This window comes from Cyrtonyx montezumae, unplaced genomic scaffold, assembly GCF_038088225.1.
Source record: "Cyrtonyx montezumae isolate F1298 unplaced genomic scaffold, pur_monq_1.0 scaffold_2, whole genome shotgun sequence".
In the NCBI taxonomy this organism is placed as follows: domain Eukaryota; kingdom Metazoa; phylum Chordata; class Aves; order Galliformes; family Odontophoridae; genus Cyrtonyx; species Cyrtonyx montezumae.
Genome location: NW_027071936.1, coordinates 56,353,665 through 56,375,745, shown reverse-complemented (window position 1 = coordinate 56,375,745; position 22,081 = coordinate 56,353,665). Strand labels below are relative to the sequence as shown.

At 38.9% G+C, this 22,081-nt stretch overlaps 1 protein-coding gene across 1 annotated transcript; it reads right to left on the bottom strand.

The window, feature by feature from the left end:
- Window positions 1–6,059: 6,059 nt before the first annotated feature.
- Window positions 6,060–21,999, bottom strand: ZBTB49 (zinc finger and BTB domain containing 49). Its single transcript, XM_065735776.1, has 8 exons — window positions 21,944–21,999; window positions 21,052–21,221; window positions 18,283–19,388; window positions 13,847–13,893; window positions 10,623–10,696; window positions 9,791–9,873; window positions 9,547–9,708; window positions 6,060–7,612 (listed from the first exon to the last, which is right to left on the bottom strand). The coding sequence occupies exons 2-8, from the start codon at window positions 21,201–21,203 to the stop codon at window positions 6,942–6,944; spliced, it is 2,295 nt and encodes a 764-aa protein (XP_065591848.1). The 5' UTR covers window positions 21,204–21,221; window positions 21,944–21,999; the 3' UTR covers window positions 6,060–6,941.
- Window positions 22,000–22,081: the final 82 nt, after the last annotated feature.

Genomic DNA, 22,081 nt, shown 5'->3' with positions numbered 1-22,081 from the left:
GCTTGCACTGAAAAAGCTAAGCTGATTTTAGAAAACCAGTATGATTAAATCATAGGCAAATTTGTGTCGACCACCCCCTTTTGAGAAGGGGCTTTTTTTCTAGCTCTCTTTGTTTCACCAGAATACAGATTATCTATTTAAAATACATGAACTGAATGGACTTCCCATTGAGGTTAGTGTATACTAGCATTGTAATAAACGTTATGAAAAGATGTCCGAGCACCAGCTGGCCTTCCTTTGATCCTCTCCATTCTTGTGATGATACATTTTCACACTTAAGATGATTCCCTTCTACCTCAAAGGCTGAGAGCTGCTTTGGTCCTTACAAATATTAACTGCGATCACAATGACCTATCTTTCTGGTTCCAGTCATCTGTTTATTATAGCGTGGAAGGTCAGAACTACATTAAAGGGGCCTGAAAGGCTTTATTTCACTATACTGCCCCCTGCAGAGCCTAACAAAAAGCTGGCAGACTTGTAGTTCATGCATGCACGCTCCTCAGCACTGCATTGTGTGCTTGTATTAATGGGCTTTTGTAACCTTCCAGGAAAAATTCCCTCACCAAGAGAACAAAACTGCTGTTAGATCTGGACACACATGTGAATATCAACTACCAAAAAAAATATTAAATCTATATTTAAACAGTAGAGGCACTGTCTTTGCAGAAAAGAATGCCTGAGTCGTCAATAGCTTGTGTTTTCACTAGGCTGTGTTTTAAAGATAATTTTTATCTGTTTGCAAGGATGGATATCTAATAACAGAGATCGAAACCAACTGTTCAGAGAAGGCAAATTCAATAACAGATGTCAGTAAGGATTAATGAATAAGGCTGTGGACCAGAAAGCACAAGCCCAAGTGTACCAATACAAAGCCATCTATTCGCAGTGCAGTGGAACACAGGTCACTCTGAAGCCATTAGAATACCATGTTACAAAACAGCTGCATCTAAGACCTTTTAGTTGTCACTAGCACATTTCCCATGCTACCACGTTTCTCTCTTTCAAATCTGCCTGTAAAGCTCACTTGTGCTCAAACTGTATCAAGGCTGCTATACAAGTACGACCATGCATGCTTCTCGTGTTTGTTTCACCTCTACAGCAACTTCTCTGCTAACAGAATCCTGTAGTAAGAAAGCCAAGTATACAAAATTCTAGCATACTCCAGAACACAGGCAATGGAGATCTCTTATTTTTATTTTTTTGCAGCTACGTGGGACTCTGCTTACCTATACACTTCTACATTTTTCCTCACTGAGCTTGAATATATTAACCTCTGCTCTGGATTACGAGGGGTGGGTAAGTGGGCATGAAGTGAGCAGCAGGAATTGAATGCAGCTGTCCACATACGAATGAAGCTACCCACAGTGGGGAACACAATGAAAGCAAAGAAAAATGTGGATTCCAGAAGTAAATGGCCTATGAGGCCAGTTCCCCTTGCTTCACACTTATTTTGTCTTGAATTTGGCTTGCTCTTGTATATGCCACTCAGCTGTTTTGGGAAGACTTCATGTGTAGCAATTACTTACCTATAAAATTATCAACAGGAGTTTAAGTCCATTTGGACTTGCTGAAAAAGCCATGGAAACAAAGCACAAGTGCTCAGTTCTAAAGCTGTGTCTGAATTCAGGAATCTAACAGCCTTACATTTTGAAAACAGACCCAGGAAGGCCAGATTTACATTCATTCTCTCATACTCCTTTAAAGTCTCAGACCAGGAACATTACCTGTGATCAGTGGCAACAGGTCACAAAAAATGCTAAGACCTTCCTGGTGAAGTCACAGAATCACAGAACTGCAGGGGCTGGATTTGAGTCCAACCCCCTGCCAAAGCAGCTCCCAGCCCAGGTTGCACAGGTAGGCGTCCAGGTGGGTCTGAAATGTCTCCAGAGAAGGAGACTCCACCACCTCTCTGTGCAGCTGTGCCACTGCTCCGTCACTGCACTGTGAAGAAGTTCCCACACACGTTTGTACAGAACTTCCTATGCTTCAGTTTGTGGCCATTTCCCCTCATCCTATCACCACACACTGCTAAGAAGAGTCCAGCCTCGTCCCTTTGCCTCCCAACTCTTTAGATATTTCTAGACATGGATCGGATCCCCCCTCAGTCTTCTTTTCTCAAGGCTGAACAGCCCCAGGTCTCTCAGCCTCTCCTCATAATGGAGGTGTTCCACGCCCCTTATCATCTTTGTAGCCCTCCGCTGGAGTCTTTCGAGGAGATCCCTGTCTTTTTTGTCCTCCTTCCTTACCCAATTTCTTATTTTCAGTTCTAGGTAAACTAGATGATAACAAAAGCAGTAGAGGATGGTTTTTTCCTTTTTTTTTTTTGGAGGAGTGTTATTTCAACTTGCATCTGGTTATATGATGTAACATTTTCCTAAGTACATACTGAAAATATACCCACATATAAAAAACAAGTTAAGCTTTAAAGTGATTTGAATGTAATTAGATTGTCTAAAGAACACAATAATACCTTTAAAATCTAAACATTACTATCATTATTTGTTTTAATACTGTGCGGGTGTCAAACGACAGAGAGAGTTCTGCACTGGACAAACCCAAACTACAAAAACAATAGCAACAACAAAAACACACCAACACCAAGATTCTAATTCACAAGGTGACTTGGTTGGCAGCTCTAAGCTGCAGGATAGCTATTTTAGTAAATAATCAGCTGTTGTTCAATTATCCTACACCACGGTGGTTAACATCGTCTTTCCAAAAAGCCATTTTGTTATTAGTAGCATGCCTTTTACTTTGCTAATAATGGCACTTCAGCCATGCCTGCAACTAGCCAACAGAGTGATGCTCATTCATACCCCTCAGCATGCTGGCTATAGATATTTATGAGCAATAGCTATGGCTGAGCATCTGCTGATAGAATACTACTGGCTCACTGTGTCACGGTTTCCAGCTGTTCTTCAAAGTCACAGGGTAGCTGCTGTTTCCCAGCCGAGCCACTTTTATGGCAGCATCAGGCCTATCAGACCACATTTGCTATTCCCAAAACATCCTCTTCATTGCTGACCTTCAGGCTGGCAGGAAAATTGTTAGGATATAGCAGCAGCTCCTCTTTCAAGGTCACCTTCTACACAAGTTTCACTGAGAGAAGCACTAGATGATACTAAATTGGCATGATGTGCTACACCTGACTGCAGATACAAAATACCTCTTACACGTCAGGCAGTGATGATCTCACAGCAAAGCAGCTGGTCAGGTCTTCTTAATCCTTACTACATGCATAAGCAGCTGGTCAGGTCATCTTACTACATACATAAAAACCTCATTCTTCTCCTTCTGATCCCATCTACTCATCTCTAGAAATTTCTCTTGCATAGCCTTTCCTGCAAGCCAACCAGCAATAGCTACGTGCTAATAATTGCTCCTGCATTACCTCCTGTCTGTCACTGCAACTCCTGCTTTTTCCCAGTCCCAGCTGTGCAGGCTTCACACAGGCTTCTTTCTCCTACCAGTGTTTTCTCTACTTCCTTCTCAGGTAGGTATGGCACATTGCCAAATGGTGTTTTATCAAACACCCCCAAACTGCAAACAGCATCCACAATCTGGCAGCAGGTTTGAGAACACTCATATTTTTGGTGTGAAGCACTCGCAAAAAGAAATGCTGCTGAGCAAAACAGATTATCCTCCATGCATGACTGTCCTTCCAGCTGTAAGCACTTGATAGCTAGCAGTCCAACCTAAACGTTTACAGCAGCACTGTAGATGCCATTTTCACTTTAAGACGTTCAGTCTTCAGCAGTAATGCTTCTCCAAAAGCAAAGTTTGCAAACAGGCAGTAGTACCCTGCTAGAGGAGCTCAAAGGCTGTGACACAGTCTCTTTTGAAATCCCCTTTTCTGTATTGAGTCCACAAAATCCAACAGAGAAAGCAAGGGTTTCAGAACGAGGGGCTACTGGAAGGTTAAAAGGTTCACAAATTCTAGATTAGTCCTTGCCAAGCAACAGAACCCACTGGGAACAGAATCAAATTTCTAATTGCTCTTGGGATACGTAAATCTAAAAACAATTTCTGACAAGGGGAGAACTACAGGTCTAGTGATTGGCAGATATCCACATTTTGCCTCTGGCATTAGTGCAAGGAAAAGAGCGAGAGCACATTTGGTCATCGTAATACAAAGATTTCTGAGCAGGATGCTAAAAATTTCCACAAAGATCCACAGTGTTCACTAGGAAATAATATAAAAGAAAATGAATGAGAGAAAAATTAAAGCTTCAAATACACACATCTCCTTAATCCTGAGTAGGACTGTATTCTGTTAGCCTGCTATTTTTTAAATTTGGCACTGAAAATGCCTCTTTGTTTTAACTTCACTGGCTGGAAAGAGGTAGGTATTTCAGCTTTACAGTATACATGCACTACAGGAAAAGAAAGGTAAACCAAGAATCACTAAGATGCTCTCCAGTGCCTCTGTGTGTAACTTAACTGGTTTGTTAATGCAGTTAAAGGTTTTTCAGAGCATGATATGATTACTGAAATAAACTACTGCTTTTCAAGATGTGCATACAAAGTATAACATTCTGTTCCTTTTTAAGGTTGCTATCTTTGGCCAACAATATCACCTTCCTCAGGTCGAAAGCATGTGAGTACAAGTAAAGGAAGCGAAGGCATAAATCACAGTGCATAGAGTTAAGAGGAAATTGAACAGCAGTTTTGTACTCCTGAACAAACAGTAGCAAGATCTTTAACATTTTGAAAAGCACTGTATTCACCAGGCTCTAAACTTCCACAGAACAAATGCAGCAGACCATAAGTCACCTATGGCTGACATTCCTGTTCCAGCAAAAAGTATTTTTGCTCTACCCAGAAGTATCCTATTATAATAGATTGACTCTTTATGCTTCACTGGCAGGCCATTAACAACACCTTTCCTAACAGCAGAAAAAAGAGACGTTACATATTAACTACTAGAAAGTTCCAGCTGTTAGCTTTTGTAAAACTTTTTTCCAACAGAGGAACTGTGATGTTATTAAATTAGAGGCAGTATCAGATCTTTTCAGCTGTTGCAAAAACACTGACATCTACTTTTCAGCCTACAGACTGCTTCCTTTCCTTTCACAAGCAAAACTTTTAACCAGCTGCCAGGGATTTGTGTGATTTTGTAGTTCCAAGAAACACTGGACTATTTTTCATGCAAGTGCAACTCCGAAGTCTCGCAGTGCTACCACATAATACTGGAGATCTGGTACTTACAGCTGTCTTGCTAGTGGCAAACACTGAGACTCCTGACAGGAAATGACAGGTATGTACTCCAGACCTTCCAGCCTAGGAATGAACTCCAGAAATAGAAGGTTAGTACAGCGGTATTTTCTTTTCAGAAACTGCAGTATCTAAATAATGTTTTACTGTAAAGCCTGACAGCACAACGTTAAAACTTTTTGACAGGTTGGAAAAAGTTAAGACTAGCAGTGACAAGCAGTCAAAAAATGCAGAAGCAGATCTGTGCCAAAAATGAATACAACCATTCAAAGCACCAAAGCAGAAAAGGCCTGTAAGCAAAGTTTGTATCTTTCATTCAATCTATTCATTCCATTAATTAGCAGATGTTTTACACAAATTCACTGAAATGCAAGGCAATTTAGTGGTGCACTGACTGCACTTATTTTATGTTCCCACTGGCACTGTAAAGATACTGAGAATAAATGGAATTATGTTACTGAAAAGCTTTCAGAAGAAGATGAAACACGCTGAGCAACCAAGATACAATGTAAAACATCTCTCTTTATTCAAATTAAGTTAGCATTTCCTCGTCTTGATCTTCGTTGTACAAATAATCTTCTATGCAAAATAGTTTATAAAATACTAAAAAAGATTTTATTGTAAAAAAAATAAAGCTTCTAGATGTACAGTTACTTTGCACTATCACAAATATTATCCAGTATTTAACATATTTTAATATCACAATACTCAAGTCGTGTAAACCAATGGTCCTACTGGTAAGAAAACCACCTTTCAAACCCAGGTTCACCGGGGATTTGTTCAGTATTTTACACTTGTCACATCTACGAGGGTTGCTCCAAAAGTAATGACTTCTATTTTGATATCAGCCTATGACATCACATGGTGGTATGGCAGTAGAGTTGGAATCTTCCAAGCAGAAATCCATTACATTTTGTTGCCATGTGAGTGATGGCAGCAGAGGGACAGTCTGACAAAGCGGTGCCTGACATGAGAGCAAATATGAAGTGAAGGCGTGCCAGTGACTTCCTCCGTGTGGAAAAAATTAAGCCCATTTACATTCATCAAAACTTGCTGAATATACATGGAGACCAAACAGTGGATGTGAGCACAGTGAAGCAGTAGCTGTTGCATTTCAGCAGTGGCAACAGTGACGTGAAAGGCAGGCTGTGTTCCAGACATCCATGTGGACTATTTTTGAGCGTGGTATGCAGGTTCTGTTCATTGCTTGCAAAACTGCACAGCTAATACTAAAAAAAAATTTTAAAAAAGCCTTTTGTAGCTGAGAACTTGCTCGCTCTATCCTACAGTGTTCTTGTGCTCTCGGCATCTGTTTCCATGGTAATAACAAGGAGGCATTACTTTGGGAGCAACATACGTATATCCTCACATCATTCTGATGGCCCACAGTTGAACTGCACTCGTATAATAAAATTAAACATTGGCCCCCTCCTTTCCTCTATTACCAGATTTAAAGAAATATTTAAATGGTAGATTTTAGTAGATCAGCTACACAGTGTAGTCACAGAAGAACAAAGATCCTCAAAACTAGAACTGAACTTTGCTGAGCAGCAGTGTAAAGGCAGCCTACACTGGATTCCAGGCTCGTACCTTGATTTCTACCAGTACTCAAGCTAGTGGGTTTAAAAACTAGCTTAGATCTCTTTACACTGCAGTGTAATCACAAAAAAAGACACATCTATCGCATGAAATGCCCCTAAGAAATTTTGATTTAGTTACTTGAGCCTTCACTGTTCCAGTTCACCTTCATTCTGCAAAGTCTTCATAGCTAAACCCCAGAGGGTCATGCTAGAGAAGAATGGTCCTTCAGTATTCTTGTATGCAACAGATGATGTTCGACTCCCTAGTGGATCATTACAGTGACTGTCCAAACTAACCATAGAGGAACGAATCATGGACATATTATCAGACTCCAACGTTTCTTCCGCAGAAGATCCATCTACATCTGCATAAGGATATGGTGGTGGTGTAGTTTGCTGTGTCTGAGCTTTAGGGAGTTTTGCTGAATCCACATTCAACTTCTGCTGGCTTGCTGAGTCGTGGTGCTGAATCATTGATCGCAGCTTACAGTAAGAATCCGCAGAACTGCCAAATTCAGCTGAATTCTCAGTCGGTCGAATGGGAAATTTAACCGACACTGGTAACAACGTAACAGACATCTCTTGGCCAAAAGAGTCAGAGCTCTGAGATTTGTCAAGATCAGAAGTTTCAACCCCTTGAGTAAATTCATCTAGAGTGTTTGGACCTTCATCAGTGGCTTTGCAATGCATTTTCTTGTGCCGCCGTAAAACAGCAGAGCGAGTGAAGCATTTGTTACAAGTTTCACAGGTATAGGGCTTTTCTCCTGTGTGCGTCCGCACGTGTCTACGCAGGTCACCAGAGCCTGCAAAACACTTCCCTACAAGACAGAAGTGATAGCATTATGTTTCTGTTCTTAATACAGCCACATAAACAAGCTCTCATTAGAGAAGACAACAAGCGTTGAGCTACAACACATCCAGGTTGCGGTACTTTTATTTCGGGTTTCTGCTGCTTCTACAAATCAATCCCTTCTTTCTTCTCCTTGAACTGATTTTCTGTCTTGTGTTTCCAGTGCTTTAGGTTTTGTCTCCAGAAAAAGGAATAGCCAGTAATATTTGAAAACTGTAAGCACTCTCAATTTGTTTCAATTTTTGTGGTGAGAAAAAAAGCATAAAGACCGATAGGATTCCTCTGCCTGGTAAATTGTATATATAGTAATTACACTCTTCCAGTTAGAACTGCATCATAGAAAGTATTGATTTGTTCATTAGAAAGAACTATTCTTAATGTGCTTTTTCATTAACTGTGAGCTAACATAATGCAGCAGTTCATTTTGTACACAAACAATGCATCAAAACTATTTTTTAATTGCTGTAAATATTAAAGTACAATAAAACAGCCAACTCTTTGCCTGTTTTAAAGGACCACAGGCTCAAGTAACTCAATTACCATGTTGTAATTAAAAAAAAAAAAAAAAAAAAAAAAAGACCAAGGGTGAACCAAGGCAAAATGTAGAAGCACACAGAATGAGGAATCATTAATTTCCAGAACATGATTCAGACAGCTCATGTTCCTTGGAAGAATAAAAATAACTTGGTACCTCTTTGTGATTTTCCTCATTTTAACTAGGTTAAAGATTATTTTGTTTGGTATAGATAGATACCAACTAAAATCATTTGTAATATCTGAAAGCTCAGGGAAACTGCAGTCTGTTTTTGGCATACTTTTCACTCTACTGTTTTTTTTGTTTTGTTTTTTAGAAAAGCCATTATACAGTAGAAGTTAAGATTACAAATCACTGGAATAGTATTATGTGGACTTTTTGTTTATGTGAATGATTTCATAACATGACCTTCTCAAAAGATTACCTGACTAAAACAGAAAACCATCAAGAGACCGGTAGGAGAAGAAAATAAATCCACTTAAATAATAGCAAAGGAAAGGTCTGATGATTCTTTCACATCCTGCACGTCAGTATTTCCTTTCACTGATGCAAGATCTAATAATTGTATAGCTTTTGTTGCTGCCTCAGGACATTACCAATAAAACAGCACAGTTAGACATTACCGTATGGTAAGTACCTTCCTCCAAAGCTGATTCCTCAGAACATGAAAGAAATTGTATCACAATAGCCCTTAGGGGAAGAAAAGTAAGTAGCCTGCAGGATGTTAAGTAACATATGAGATAGGGATAGACTGCAATTTCTCAGAACCATGTTATACTAGGATGAATCACCTATTAAAAGAGTCGTTTTCAAACCATTTGGAAGTATAATCTACCCAGCAGATTTTGAAAATGGATGTCCCATGGTACGAGGCTTTGATCAAGTTCTGATCTTATTCCAGAAACTCAAGCAAAGTAGCAAAATTTTACTGTCAACTCTATGTTTGACTCCAGTTAAATCTCAACAGCATTCCACTGGCAAAAAAACAACCAAACAAACAAAAAAAGAAAGAAAGCAAGGAAGAAAGATTCCACTGATAGCCAAGTGATGTCAAACCAAGCTTTCAGTTAAGAAAGGAATACATTTTTGAAGCAGGCAGAATCAGTATTTCTGTGGCACACATATACATGTTGATTCCCTATCTTTTCTGTATTCATCGACTGAAATTCACTTTAGAACTTATGGTAGTTGCAACAGTTCCATACATCAGAAGATATACTAAGATAGATCCAAGACAGATTTTATTAGAAATGTTTGCAACATGGTATTTCAACTTAAAGTCATTTTGGTTGTTGTTCTGCTGACACTGTAAATGTTACTTATTTAAAAAGCTAAGATACACCAAGCCCATGCACAGTAAATCTTACCACATGCAGAACAGCTGTATGGTCTCTCTCCAGTATGTCTGATTCTGTGCTTTACTAACTTCCGTTGCATGTTGAATGACTTCCCACATTCATCACAGGTGAACACTTTATCTGCTGTATGGGTCTTTTTGTGCTCCTTCAAATTACTGAAGTTGCTGAATCCTAGAAAAACATGACACTGAAATAACTTCTCACATTTCAGTCAAAAGATCTTAAAGAGGCAGAAGCTGTGGTTCTTACCTACCTCTGCCACAGATATCACACAGATGAGGTTTTTCTCCAGAATGAATGATAATGTGACGCTGAACGTCACCAGAAGCAGCAAATCTGTAACAGAATATACAGATTACATAGCTGGGTTTACAAAATCCTTTATTCTCCTAAACTGAGTTTCATATGGAAATCAAATATAATAAGTATCTGATGATCTGAAGAAAAAAAATGTAAACCACAGATGCCCGAATTAATACATTTAGAACAAACATTTTGAAGTTGGCAATGCCTGCTTAACTTTATGCTAGAAAACAAAACAAAAAAAACCCCTAAACCTCTCTGTCATAGAAGTTAGTAACTTCCTCCACTTCACAGTCTAAAATATTAATATAATTCCTAAATTAGTGTTCGTTTTCCCCTGTTAGCAGAAGGAAGAAATATTTAATACTTTGCTTGAATTTGTCAAGGTCCCATACTGTGTAAGTCTCATACAATGGAACAAAAATGGAAATGATGTGCTCAAGAAACGAAAACAGAATTTGAGGTTAAGGTACAGAAAGGCATGATTTATTGTGCCTCATATACACACACACACACACACAACGGTACCTATATCCTCAACTAAAGATGCCAACATTAAGAATTATATAAGGCCACGGACTGTATATGTAGTGACATGTTTATCTTATTAATGAGACCTGCAACAAGGGGCTTATACATTTCAGCATTAAACCCAGTGTTTAGTAAACAACGTTTAGCAGCATGCTGCCATAGCTCTTGGCCCATACTTTATCACGATGACTAAAGACAACACAAACAAGTTTTAACACAGTAACTTTACTGGAATGAGTAACTCCCCTCACCTTTTCCCACAGATCTCACAGATGTAAGGCTTTTCACCAGAATGTCGACGTAAATGCGTCTGGAGATTACCTGCCTGAAGGGACAGTAATTTGAACATTTAAATTCAGATTAAAAGACAGTTAACTATGAGACAAGCTTTTTATTTCTAACTCTGAGGCAGATATGACTACAAGGCATATAGAAATTCCAGCAGTGAATTAAGATTTTTATGTACTTCTACTCCAAATTGCTTATGTATGCAATGATATATTGACATGAACAGCGAGAGTCTGGAATCTAACATTCAGGAAAACAGATCCAAATATAAATAAAAATGACAGTAACTAGGTTGCAATCAAGAAGAAAATTTACTAGTAATATGGCTTATGTTTGTCTCATTTTCCCTGACGTACAGACAGAATACTGTTACGACAGGATGCCTGAATTCACCTGTACCAGGAGGTAAAAGAGAAAAGAGTAAACACTTTTCTAGTCTTACAGCTAAGTGCTTCAAAGCCATAAATATTTACCCACATTAGAAGAGAATGGAATAGGATGTATGGCAATGAACAAATAGGATTACTGGTAACTAGTTGTTATTACACATCTTCACTCTCCCGATCCTCAGTCTGCTGGCAAGGCAGTTAATGACAATTAGACAAAACCATGTCACTGATGCCAATTTATTTTTCAGTGCTTGAGTGGTTAATCCATCAAGAGTCCAGTACTCAAAGAACAAGACACAGCCAGACCCCAGAGAAGAGCTGCAGATGTTTCAAAAAAAATTCATACATACTTCCAGGGTTGGTTTCTAACACTTCAGTCCTCTTTGATGGATAATAGCTTTGTTTTATCTAAGTACGTTAAAGGGATATTTCTATCAGAAAGAAAAATGGGAGTGCAAAGATTAATACATCCTCCTCAGTCACAGCAAGTCAACAAAAAAGTGAACCTCAGCAATTTCTTCCCACTCCTTTAGACATAAATTAACAATCAATCACTATAATCACAGCTTATGATATACAAAACATATATTGTCTTGCCTGCATGCCTACAGTTTTTAAAAGGATGAGTGTGCACCCTGACAGAACTTTCTTTAACACTTTAAGGTTGGGCAGGCACTGAAATGGAAACAGGGAGGCACTCATTACCTCTTTCTGTAGGAGATAATGGACTGAATTGACTTGTCCAAGAAGTAATTTATGCTTTGCAAAGACAGAGGATTTTTTGCAGACGTGCTTTAGTGAGCAGCATACAAGAGACAGAACTTTAACCTTTATCCATGCCACCAAACAAAATACAACAAATGCACGTGTTATTCTGGAATAGGAGAGTCAGAATATGAAGTGCAACAATTATTCTGAAATGCCCCAGTATATTTTTTGTCCACAATAAAAGTATTTAGCAGACAGCAGCAAGCAGATCTATTTCTTAATTGTGCTTCAGGGCACAAGCTTGTTACTAGCTGCTCCAAGACAATACAAAAAGTAAAAAACTGAGTACCCTGTCTCCTTCCTAAACCTGTAAGACTGTGCACAACCTTGGCTGAAGCACAATATGCCATCCAAATGAAAAGGTGTAAGGGAACTTTGGCAAGGATTTCACCAAAAGAAAATGTTTAGAATAATCATCTTACCAATCTTGGTTGCATACCGTTCCTCACAAGTTCAGAGATTGCAGATACACTAGACTTGCTCTATTCTCAAGTGGCATGCTTTTAAAGAAAAGGAACTAATGCCTATCAGCCCCCAAAAGGAGCTCTGCAGAAGGCAGTGAGGAAGTAAGGCAGGATGGATATCCTATCCTGGATCACAAGGAAGAGAAGGACCACATCACATCATGTTGCTTACTAGTAGGGAAAGGTGCTTGGAGGTTCAGAAGAACCCTTTCTCAAAAAAAAACAAACCAAACCATGTACTGTTATTTGTCTCAGGCTATGAGTTGCTGTCCCTGCTTTCTTCAGCTCCTGTTTCACATTCCACCACATGGAACATGGTTCCAGCTGAATTAAACGGCAGCTGGCATACTAACTGCAACAACTGCATTCTCTCCAAAGCCCAGAACGTGAAAGCTTAAATAAGGAAAGCATTATTATTTCTATGTCTGCAGGCTGAGAAGTTTAACAGAGAACAAGACCAGAGATGGCCTTTTCAGCAAAAAATATGCTGTAATTATCCTCAAATCTTATTTTGGTCTTGCTTATTTGCATGATTCAGAAGCACCTCGGAAGTATGCAAGTTCCTATTTATGACAAGAAGTGTAATACACAGACTGAATGCTACGGTTCATACTCTGGAAGTTTATAGAATCCGGAGTGTCCCTTCAGACAAGTATGGTTACAGAAAGGGGTGGGGAGCTCTATAAGGGTGTCTAATTAAAACGCAGAAATTTCTTTTTTTTTTTTTCATTTTTAATTAAAGAGGAAAAATGCATGTTGCATTAGAATCTGTTATGTACTGCACATGTGAAGCTTTTTTTATCCCCTCTTGCCCCACGGTCAAGATCTACAGAACAGGAAACCACTGTGTTTGCCAGAAGTGCTTTTAAAGGAATTTGTGAATACCCACTTTTTCCTTCTAACAAGTGGCTGCTCAGCCACCAAAATGAATGAAAAGGTAGGTTCTCTTCTGGCTAACAAGCAGACCCAGATTTGCTCAAAATACCTTGATAATAGCTTCCTCACTGGATGCAGTATATATTTAGTTCTAGGCCAGATTGTGCAACTGCATCAGATACATGGACCAAAGGAGCCACCTGGTCAGCTGCAGAACTGGGGCCAGAGAAGAAAAGCACTAGTGGGTGGGTGGCCAAAGAGCCCATAAGTCTAATCCATAAACCAAGACCCATAGGAAAGATCAGTGTTATTTGATAATTACGATGCAATCTTAGTATAAAAATATACTGTCTCCCATAGTTCAGCATAAATCAGCACAATCTAAGAATGAAAGCTCTCTTTTAAATAGGCTGCGGCTCCACACAGATAAATATTCATTTGAAGATAGAATACACAACAGGCATCTACTGAGAGCAGACAGAATCAAAGGTACAAAACGCGTCAAAGACATCTAAAGCACTTAACATGTTATTTTCAAGTAAGATACTTAAAATATTTTCTCTCTAAAGTCAACTGTGTGTGAACAAAAAGTATCTAATCTACAGACACAAAACCAAGTTTATTTTTAGAATCAGTATACGGATGCATTTAATTTTCAAGTGTAAGTACTAAAATATAAAATATTCCCACCTGTGAGAAGTGTTTCCCACAAATGTTACATTCAAAAGGTTTTTCACCTAAAAGAAGAAACAGAACATAGAACTTCTAATAGCTGCAGCAGAACACAAATGCTTCAAATTTGTACACTTCCTTTTAAAGCGTTTAATGTAAAAATAAAAATATCCCCCAAAGGACACTTACCCGCATGTTTAAGGGGAAATTTAAGAAGGAAGTACAGCATTTACCATGAAGCTTTTTAAGGCAGGCTTCTCAGAAACAGAACTTATATTTCAAAATAAATAGAAGAGTTTTGCTATGAATAGGAGTGCTTTGTGTTTGTTGTTTAATTTCTTTTTTTTCCAGATGAAAGGAGTAGCATACTGGCAGGAACAGAATAGATGACAGGTTTCTACTACAACAACAAAACCTACGGAAAGTGCACCACTCCTTCCATTCATACACACAAAGGCTCTCTCTTAAGAAAGAATATGAAACACAGAGAAGTTAATTTGGAAGGATTTTTCTCTGCTCGGTGAGTACCATAAATCTCTGATCAGCATAGACACATTCACTGACCTCAAATGTATATTTGCCTTTCAGCCTGTGTAAGAGTATCTGATAACTAACTGTAATATTTCTGAATTTGTGCATCTAAAACTTGTATTCCTGAAACTGCCCACTCCAGTACTTGAAAATAACTCGATGTTCCACCTAGAATGTGACTGTATAAAACTTTCATCCTGCTGATGAATCAAAGATCGGTCTAAACATTTCAACATGCATCCTCCAGATTTTCCAGAACACCTCTTGGCCATTTGTAGTCTTATTTTCCAGCAAGTATTCTCTGAACAGTGACTCCTCCTCCATCCTCAGAAGTGTTACGAGTACCATCTGCAACATCCAGGTGTTGAGGTTCTATTTTCCATCACTGCTGCAAATACATGTGATACCATTTCGGCATCGATGCAATTGCCTCAGATTTTAAATCACAGAGTGAACATAGTTATATGGCCTCACAGAGAGGCAGCAATCTCCTAGTTACTCAAGAAACTTAAGCCTAAATCTATCTTTTCTACTTACTGGAATGGAAAAAGTTTCAACAGAGCTTTCACTCAAAGATAAGAAAAATACACCAATAATTTAACAATAAGTAGCAGAGAGGCTTGATTTGTTATGGCTCTAAATATGCAAAACACTACAAATTCTGATACTGACAGAAGAAGCATAGTAGAAACCATAGTCAGAACTCTGGCAACTTGGAAGGCTCCTGACAGCCATGAAAGCACCGAGGTAATTTGGAATGGAACTCAAAAACCTAAGTGGCAATATCCTGCAGAAATGTCCTACAATAAAAGAAAAAGTTACTGTTGAATCAAACATTATTATCTGAACAGAAATCCACCCTGAAGAACTGGAAGGGAAAAGACAGAAGTCAAAGGCTCAAATTCCTCAAAACTATTGTTGTAGTCTGTATGCAGTAGGACTGTACTGATACACACTCTCTTTGCTTCAAAGAACTTAGTGTTCTTTTTCCCACGATAAAGATAGAACAAAAAGGTTTGGTTTGTAAAACAAACATTTCTACGCCTGCATAAAACTCCAAGCCATCAGGCATTTCTGAGCACTGTAGCATCCCTCAATGCGTGGATAACTGCTTCCTAGGCTGTGTTACTAAGAGTGCAGCTAGTAAGCTGAAGATGATTCTCCTCTGCTTGTCACTGCTGAGACCATACCTGGAGCCTTAGGCAAACAGGAAATCTTACTGCTGTCTACAATCTAATAGGAGTACTGATGAAACCAGATACTTGAAGTGATAAGACACTGGGCAAAAGAGACACGTTAGATTATCAGATACAGGAAAAAAACTCATTACTCCATGCAGAGGTGAACACTGGCACTGCTTTCCTGGAGAGGCTGTGGAATCTCTGCTCCTGAAGGTACTATAAACTTGACTAGACAAGGCCTTGAGGAAAACAACCTAATTTAGTTTCACCTGCTTTGAGAAGAGCATTTGGACTAGATGACCTCCAGGAAGATTCTCCTAACCTAAACTACTATACAATTCTATGTCTGTCATTAAATTCCAACTGAAGATCTTATCTGAGATCAACACTCGTCTCCTCAAAGACCACTGATGATCAACAGCAGTAAAGAAATTTGGAGAAAGGGAGAAAAGTGACTGAACTACAACCATGACAATGCTTACACAAACATCCACGAGATTTCTTAAACCTTGGACTGCTTTCTGTTTTTTTAAATCTTCCATTACATCCTTGCTGTTCAACACTGCAACACACACAGGTCTTTTCACACTAGTTGGCATTTAAAAACAAACTAATGTGATCAAAAATGTACAGGCAAGCAAACAGGCATATCCAGTCCTATACTTGCAATGATTTTCTTATCCCTCTTTAATGTGATTTTTATTTATTCAATTTATGTTCTCAAACTCTGTGAGTTTATCACACACACAGAAGAATGTTAATTCCACATGAAACTTCTGGAAGGCTATTGGAGGCATACAGTATATGGAAACCACCATGGAATTCCCAAATCTGGCACAAACCTAGACTAGAAGAGAGGATAGCAACAACAAAAGCAAGTCTGGGATCACTTTTCTTATATGGTGTGTAACGTTTCATTCGATGATTTGTGGAACACAAAAGATCTTCTACAGTTCAAGTGAAGTGGAAGCACATGCAAACACAAAGGTCAAAAAAGAAGAAATGAACAACAAAAAAGCCTCGCAAAACTACTGCAACCCTTTTCTTTTTTTCCACCTCTTTCACTGATATGCAGCTGTATCTACAGAGATAAAATTTGTACAACACTTCTTTCATGCTCCCTGAAGTGATTCCTGCATGAAGTTTAGTACCCAGTCCATTCCTTGAACCTTTACGTTATAATGCATTACACAAGATTCAAAGTTAACCTTACCCCTTCTAAAATAACTTCATATGGTTTGCCAGACTCAGAAGCATACAATAACAAAAGTCTATTAATACAAGCAATGCACTCTTAAAACAAACAAGAAGTCTAATGGGCACCAGAATTCATGTATTCTAGATTCTTCCCAAAGATTAAGATACCTAAGGGCAAATTATAACAGGTTTCTCACAGTTGCAGTCTCCCTCCCACATTTATTTTCTAGCAAAAACTCACATTTTACCAACTTCAGAGTCTCTCCCTCAGCTGGCACTTCTCTAGATGCTCTATCTTCTATCTGACCACCTATTCTCCTGAAATTTATAAGATTTTAAAATATACTTGGTAATGTCAGTTCAAATTCAACAACAGATTCAAAACAACACAAGACAGAGAGGCTGGAGGTAAAAGACATTCAAGTGTCTCACAAGAGACCAAATTAAAGAAACATTACTAGTAATAAACACATACAGAAGGATTCAATGACACTGAGTAAAAACTTCAAAAGACTAATGGAAATTTTTCATATTTTCAGGGTCTTTTTTTTTCTACCTATCACATGGATAAATAAATTCTTAATACTCAGGATCAATTAATGAAAGCAATTAGTGTCTGCTAAGTGGGACTCGCTTACTATCAAGGTGCAATACCTTCCATGCTCATTTGTAAGGAGATGTTTATCTGACAAGACCTACAGAGATGCATTTGTGTAATACGGGGAAAGAGAAAGGTAAAAAGTATTCTACAGTGCTGCTCAAGAACACCACCTCAAGGACATGGAATCAGTGGTGTTATTTGACTAGCTATGATACCTTTCAAAATCCCTCTTAAAAAGCATTCATAATTGTAGAAATAAAATAGAATATGCTAATTGAACTGAACTGACAAACTAGTTAATTCAAAATTAGGCAGTCTTGTTTTTCACTAAAATAAAAAGGTACTTAAATCTATGTTAGGTTTAAAAATATTACCTGTATTTAAGTATTTAAAACAAATCAAATTCAGAATTTCCATTCACTCTGTAGCTTACTTGTTTACAGGAGTATTATTTTCTGGATAAATATCATGAAATATATATTTTATAGGTTAAAAGAATTGACTACCAAGCTCTGTTCAGTTCTATTTTACAATGAATACACCATTACAAAGAACTGCAGAAATTTTTTTGCCTAGAACTCTTAAAACATTTTCTACTCATTTACACTTCTGTTTTTATCTGCTTCTTGCCTTCTGGATAACCTGACTCTCTTAATGCATAGCAAAAATTATATTTTCATTGAAATAACACATAACATTCCTTGAAAAAGAACTCCAGAAACAAATACAAGGTAGGAATCTTTAACACAATTGAAACTCTAGACTAAACTAGACTCAGTCATACAGTCATTATTCCTACATGATTATTCATTAATAATAATATTAAAAGCAACCCACAAAAATCCTTTGAAAGCATGCCCTTAACCAACATTTCCGAATCAAGAGGTACATGTTCTCTTCAATCCAAATATCTGATCTGCAGACCAAGTTATTTGTAACTGTACCTGTATGGGACCTTTTATGGAGTTCCAAATTGCTTGGATGTTTGAAAGCCTTCCCACATAATTCACAGGTATATTGCCTCTGTGACTGAAGAGCCTGTGACTGTCCTTCTTGTTCCAAAGGACCTTGAGATCTTTCAATTTCAGCAGTTTGTTCAAAACCCTCAGAATTCCCCAAGTCTTCAGCTTCTTTTTCTTCACCAACTCTGACATTTGTCACACCTATGGTACTTTCATTTACAGATTCATTCCCTCTTGCTATTCTACTGTCATCTGTTTTAGGCTCGGGGGGCTGCTCTGCAGATTTCTGAGATCTTAGGAAATTCAACTTTTTGAGGTGCACTGCCTTTTTCAGCCTCATCTGTTTGGTGGGCTGCAAAAGCATGCTTTCTGCATCTTGATCTGGAGCAGCTTCATTCAAGGACTGAACCAGAAAATTTGATGGTAAATGTTCAGAGGTTTCCAGAATACATTCAGGTTGACTGACAGGACAAGAATTAGCCTGTACTGTGTTTATTTCTGTAGATGCACTGTAAGAAAAGGACTGTTCTGCTACCCTCTCATGATTAGAGCAAGCATTTTGCTTATAGAACTGTTTGCTGTAAAAGTTGCGCAGTTTGTAATAGTAATTTGGCTGTTTAAAAGGAAGTTCTGTGCAGTTGCCATCTAAGGAGTTGTGTGACTGCTTCTGTAAATCACCTGAGGGCGTGTGAAGATTAACAGAGTGTGATGCATGAGAATGGTGGTCAGCCAAGACTTTGTTAGCTTGTGTGTCAGATGAACATTCCTGTAATAAGTTTGCTCCATAACTGTCATTGGCACAACTAGTATCTGCAGTCAAACTATTCTGCAGGGAAAACACACTACTACAAGGCATGCTAGTTGTCTGCTCTATGCCTGTCGAAGATTTTAAAAAGGTGTGGCAAATATTCAGCACATTTTGCACTTGAAGACATTGTGCAATATCCAACATAGCTTGTACATTGTCCTGACTGAGATCCAGATGGGAGGTGTACATGAAGTCCAAGATCTGGCCTATCCCGCCGACATTTTTAATGTCCAAATGAAAGACATCATTCTTCTGGCCTGAAGAATTCTGAAAAAGGGTCCTGATAAAAGAAGACAAATGCTCAAGCACACAAACAGTTCACTTTTAAAAACACTTTTGTAGGAAAAAGAAAATTACGTATACACGAACACCTCAAACAGACTGCCTGGTAGGAAAGAAAAACCTGTGCTATATGATCTTATCTAATTTGTTGTGGTTTTGCAGATGATCTTCTCAAAGCTGCTCAAATATTTGTTTCATATCATTACCCTTACACTACTGCATTTAAAGTAGAAATTAATCTTCATTAAAAAAAAAAACAACTATTTTGAAACCACATCCTATACTTGCAGTTTCTTATCCAATGCTCTTTAAATATTTGGTGTACGGATGTATTTATGGGCTGTTTGCAACAGTCAATGGACCCAGACTGGTATTCCCCCTTCCATCATAGGGATTGGGACATGAGAAATTTCCTGGTAAAAAGAAGACAGACCCCGAAGTCAGACACACTCAATTGCCAAAAAAGAGTAATTTTGCTATCAACCATTACCAGTGAAACTTATTAAAGATAGTTCACTAGTTCTTTTTCTGCAAGTAGACAAGAGGATGGTAATAGTAAGCAAAATAGCATGATTTTCATTCCTTTCTGTCATACACAAAAAAAAGTCTGGTGTCGAAAGACCAAGTACTGAATGAGAGCTGAGTAAAGTAAAACAGAGTATATGTACCTGAGCCTAAAACAGCAGTCCAACCAACACACACTGAATATCTTCAAAGTATATGAATTCAAAGGACAGCATCAGAGCTGTAACTCTACATATGCATAACACTCCTAGGTCGAGTGGCTTGGCTCTGCCCCAGTCAGGACCTTCACACCTTCCCATTAAAATCCCCAGCCTCTAATTTGACACTCCTGCAGTGAAGGATGACGTATATGCTGTCTTCTTGGGTTAGGTTTGTTGAAAGGTGGCATTATATCAATGAGCAGTGAATCTTACACGAAAGGAAGCTGAGGCTTAATGAAAAGCAGTGTTGGGTCATCCTTGGATCTAGCTGGTCCTATCCTCACACTTACACACTACTCTGAAGAAAGCATTTGGTACTCATTTTTTCCTGAATCTAGCTCATATATTACCTAAACTAAAACCACAGCTATAAGTAGTTCTGAGTCGAGAGTCTAAGTGAATTAGTCACTTACACCCTAAGGAATTTGAGCAAGGATTGAGCGCTTAGCTCCTTTTAACAACTTTAAGGACTCAAGCTTTGAGCATAATTCCATCCATCATTAGGATTACAACATTACAGGAGAAAAGTAAAAAAGCTGATTTTCTCCCTGGTTGTAGTATAAAAATAATATTCTTACATACAGATTGGTAGTCAAACTTATCTTTGCATACTGAAATACTGACTGCAGTAATGCCAGAATCCATTGTATGAAGCACTGTAAGTAAAGAACAAAAGAATTCCAAACTCCAGTACTGTAGTAGTTAATGATTCATATCCAGAAATTAAATTAGGATGGCCTCTGTTTCTCACCAGGTATAATACTTGATGCAGATTAATCTCTAGACAAACAGTTTACCTGTCTACCTTCCACTCTAATAGTTACTTTGTGTGCAACTGCCAAATAAAAATCAAACCACTTCTCAGGTAAAACCTCAAACAACATTTAGTTCCTTTTTTTTTTTTTTTTTTAAACAGAAGAAATTTCTGCCACATACCTGAAATACTGACTAAAGGCAGCTAACACATTTTTGTGTGCTTTGAAGCAGACACCTTTCACCACCAACATGCAGTCACAGAGGAGACCCTGAATGCGCTGCTCATGTAGCTGCTGGAGTAGATGACAACTATGGCTAGCAACAGTGTCCATGCTAGAAAGTCACATTACCTACAATGAAATAAAATGCTAAAATGAATTTTAAATATCAACTCATAAAACGAATTCAGAACACAAAGATCATTATCATTTTTCATTTCCTAAAGGAAACACCAGTTTAGACTTGTCATGTGAGCTTTAAAGACAGATTTCTCTCTTTGAAAATCAATCACAGGATCGCCCACCAGTAGAAATACAGCAGCAGTTACAGAAAATATCGATTTTAATGAATTTTTTCTTACAACAAAAAGCTCCTGCGCAAATGTGCACATGGTTGTTCAGATATACAGGACTCTATAACCACAGGAAATGCAATACAGACAACTTCAACAAGATCACATGAGAAAAACATATCAGACCTATAAAAACAGCGATACAGCTTTTGCCAGCCTCCCCCCCCCCACCCTCCCTTTGGCTTTAACAACCCACGAATTCAGGCTTCCTCAGCAGCCACACGCCTCGATCTCCCTGAAGAAGGCCTCCCACGCCGAGCTACCTCCAAATAAGAGCAGCTCCAGCCCCACAGCCGCTATTCACATGCAAACCGAGGCTTCAGGATCCTCTCAGACCTTCAGGACCCCTCAGCGCGGTGCAGGGGAAAAGCGACAGCGGGAGAGGTAGAGCGAAGAACGAGGCAGGCACCGAGGGGAGCGGGGCTGAGGGGACAGCGGAGCGCAGCACGGCCTGACAGACCACCGAAGGAAGGCTCCGACCCCGCTCAGCCCAGCGCTTACCGGCAGCGGTCACCTCTCAGCTCCATCCCAGCGCCGACCCCACGCTCGGCCTCCACTTCCGGCGCCGCTCCTTCCGCTTCCGCTCCCCCTCTTCCGCTCTCCGGTCCGGGCTGGGGGAGTTTGCGCAGGCGCAGAGCG

Bases quoted from the DNA above. Each gene is read 5' to 3' on its own strand.
- ZBTB49 (XM_065735776.1), bottom strand. From the start codon at position 21,203: ATGGACACTGTTGCTAGCCATAGTTGTCATCTACTCCAGCAGCTACAT. The intron at 19,389-21,051 runs GTATGTGGCAGA...TTCTTTTATCAG, and splicing joins GCCTTTAGTCAGTATTTCAG to GACCCTTTTTCAGAATTCTT. The intron at 7,613-9,546 runs GTAAGATTTACT...TCTGTCTTGTAG, and splicing joins ATACAGCTGTTCTGCATGTG to GGAAGTGTTTTGCAGGCTCT.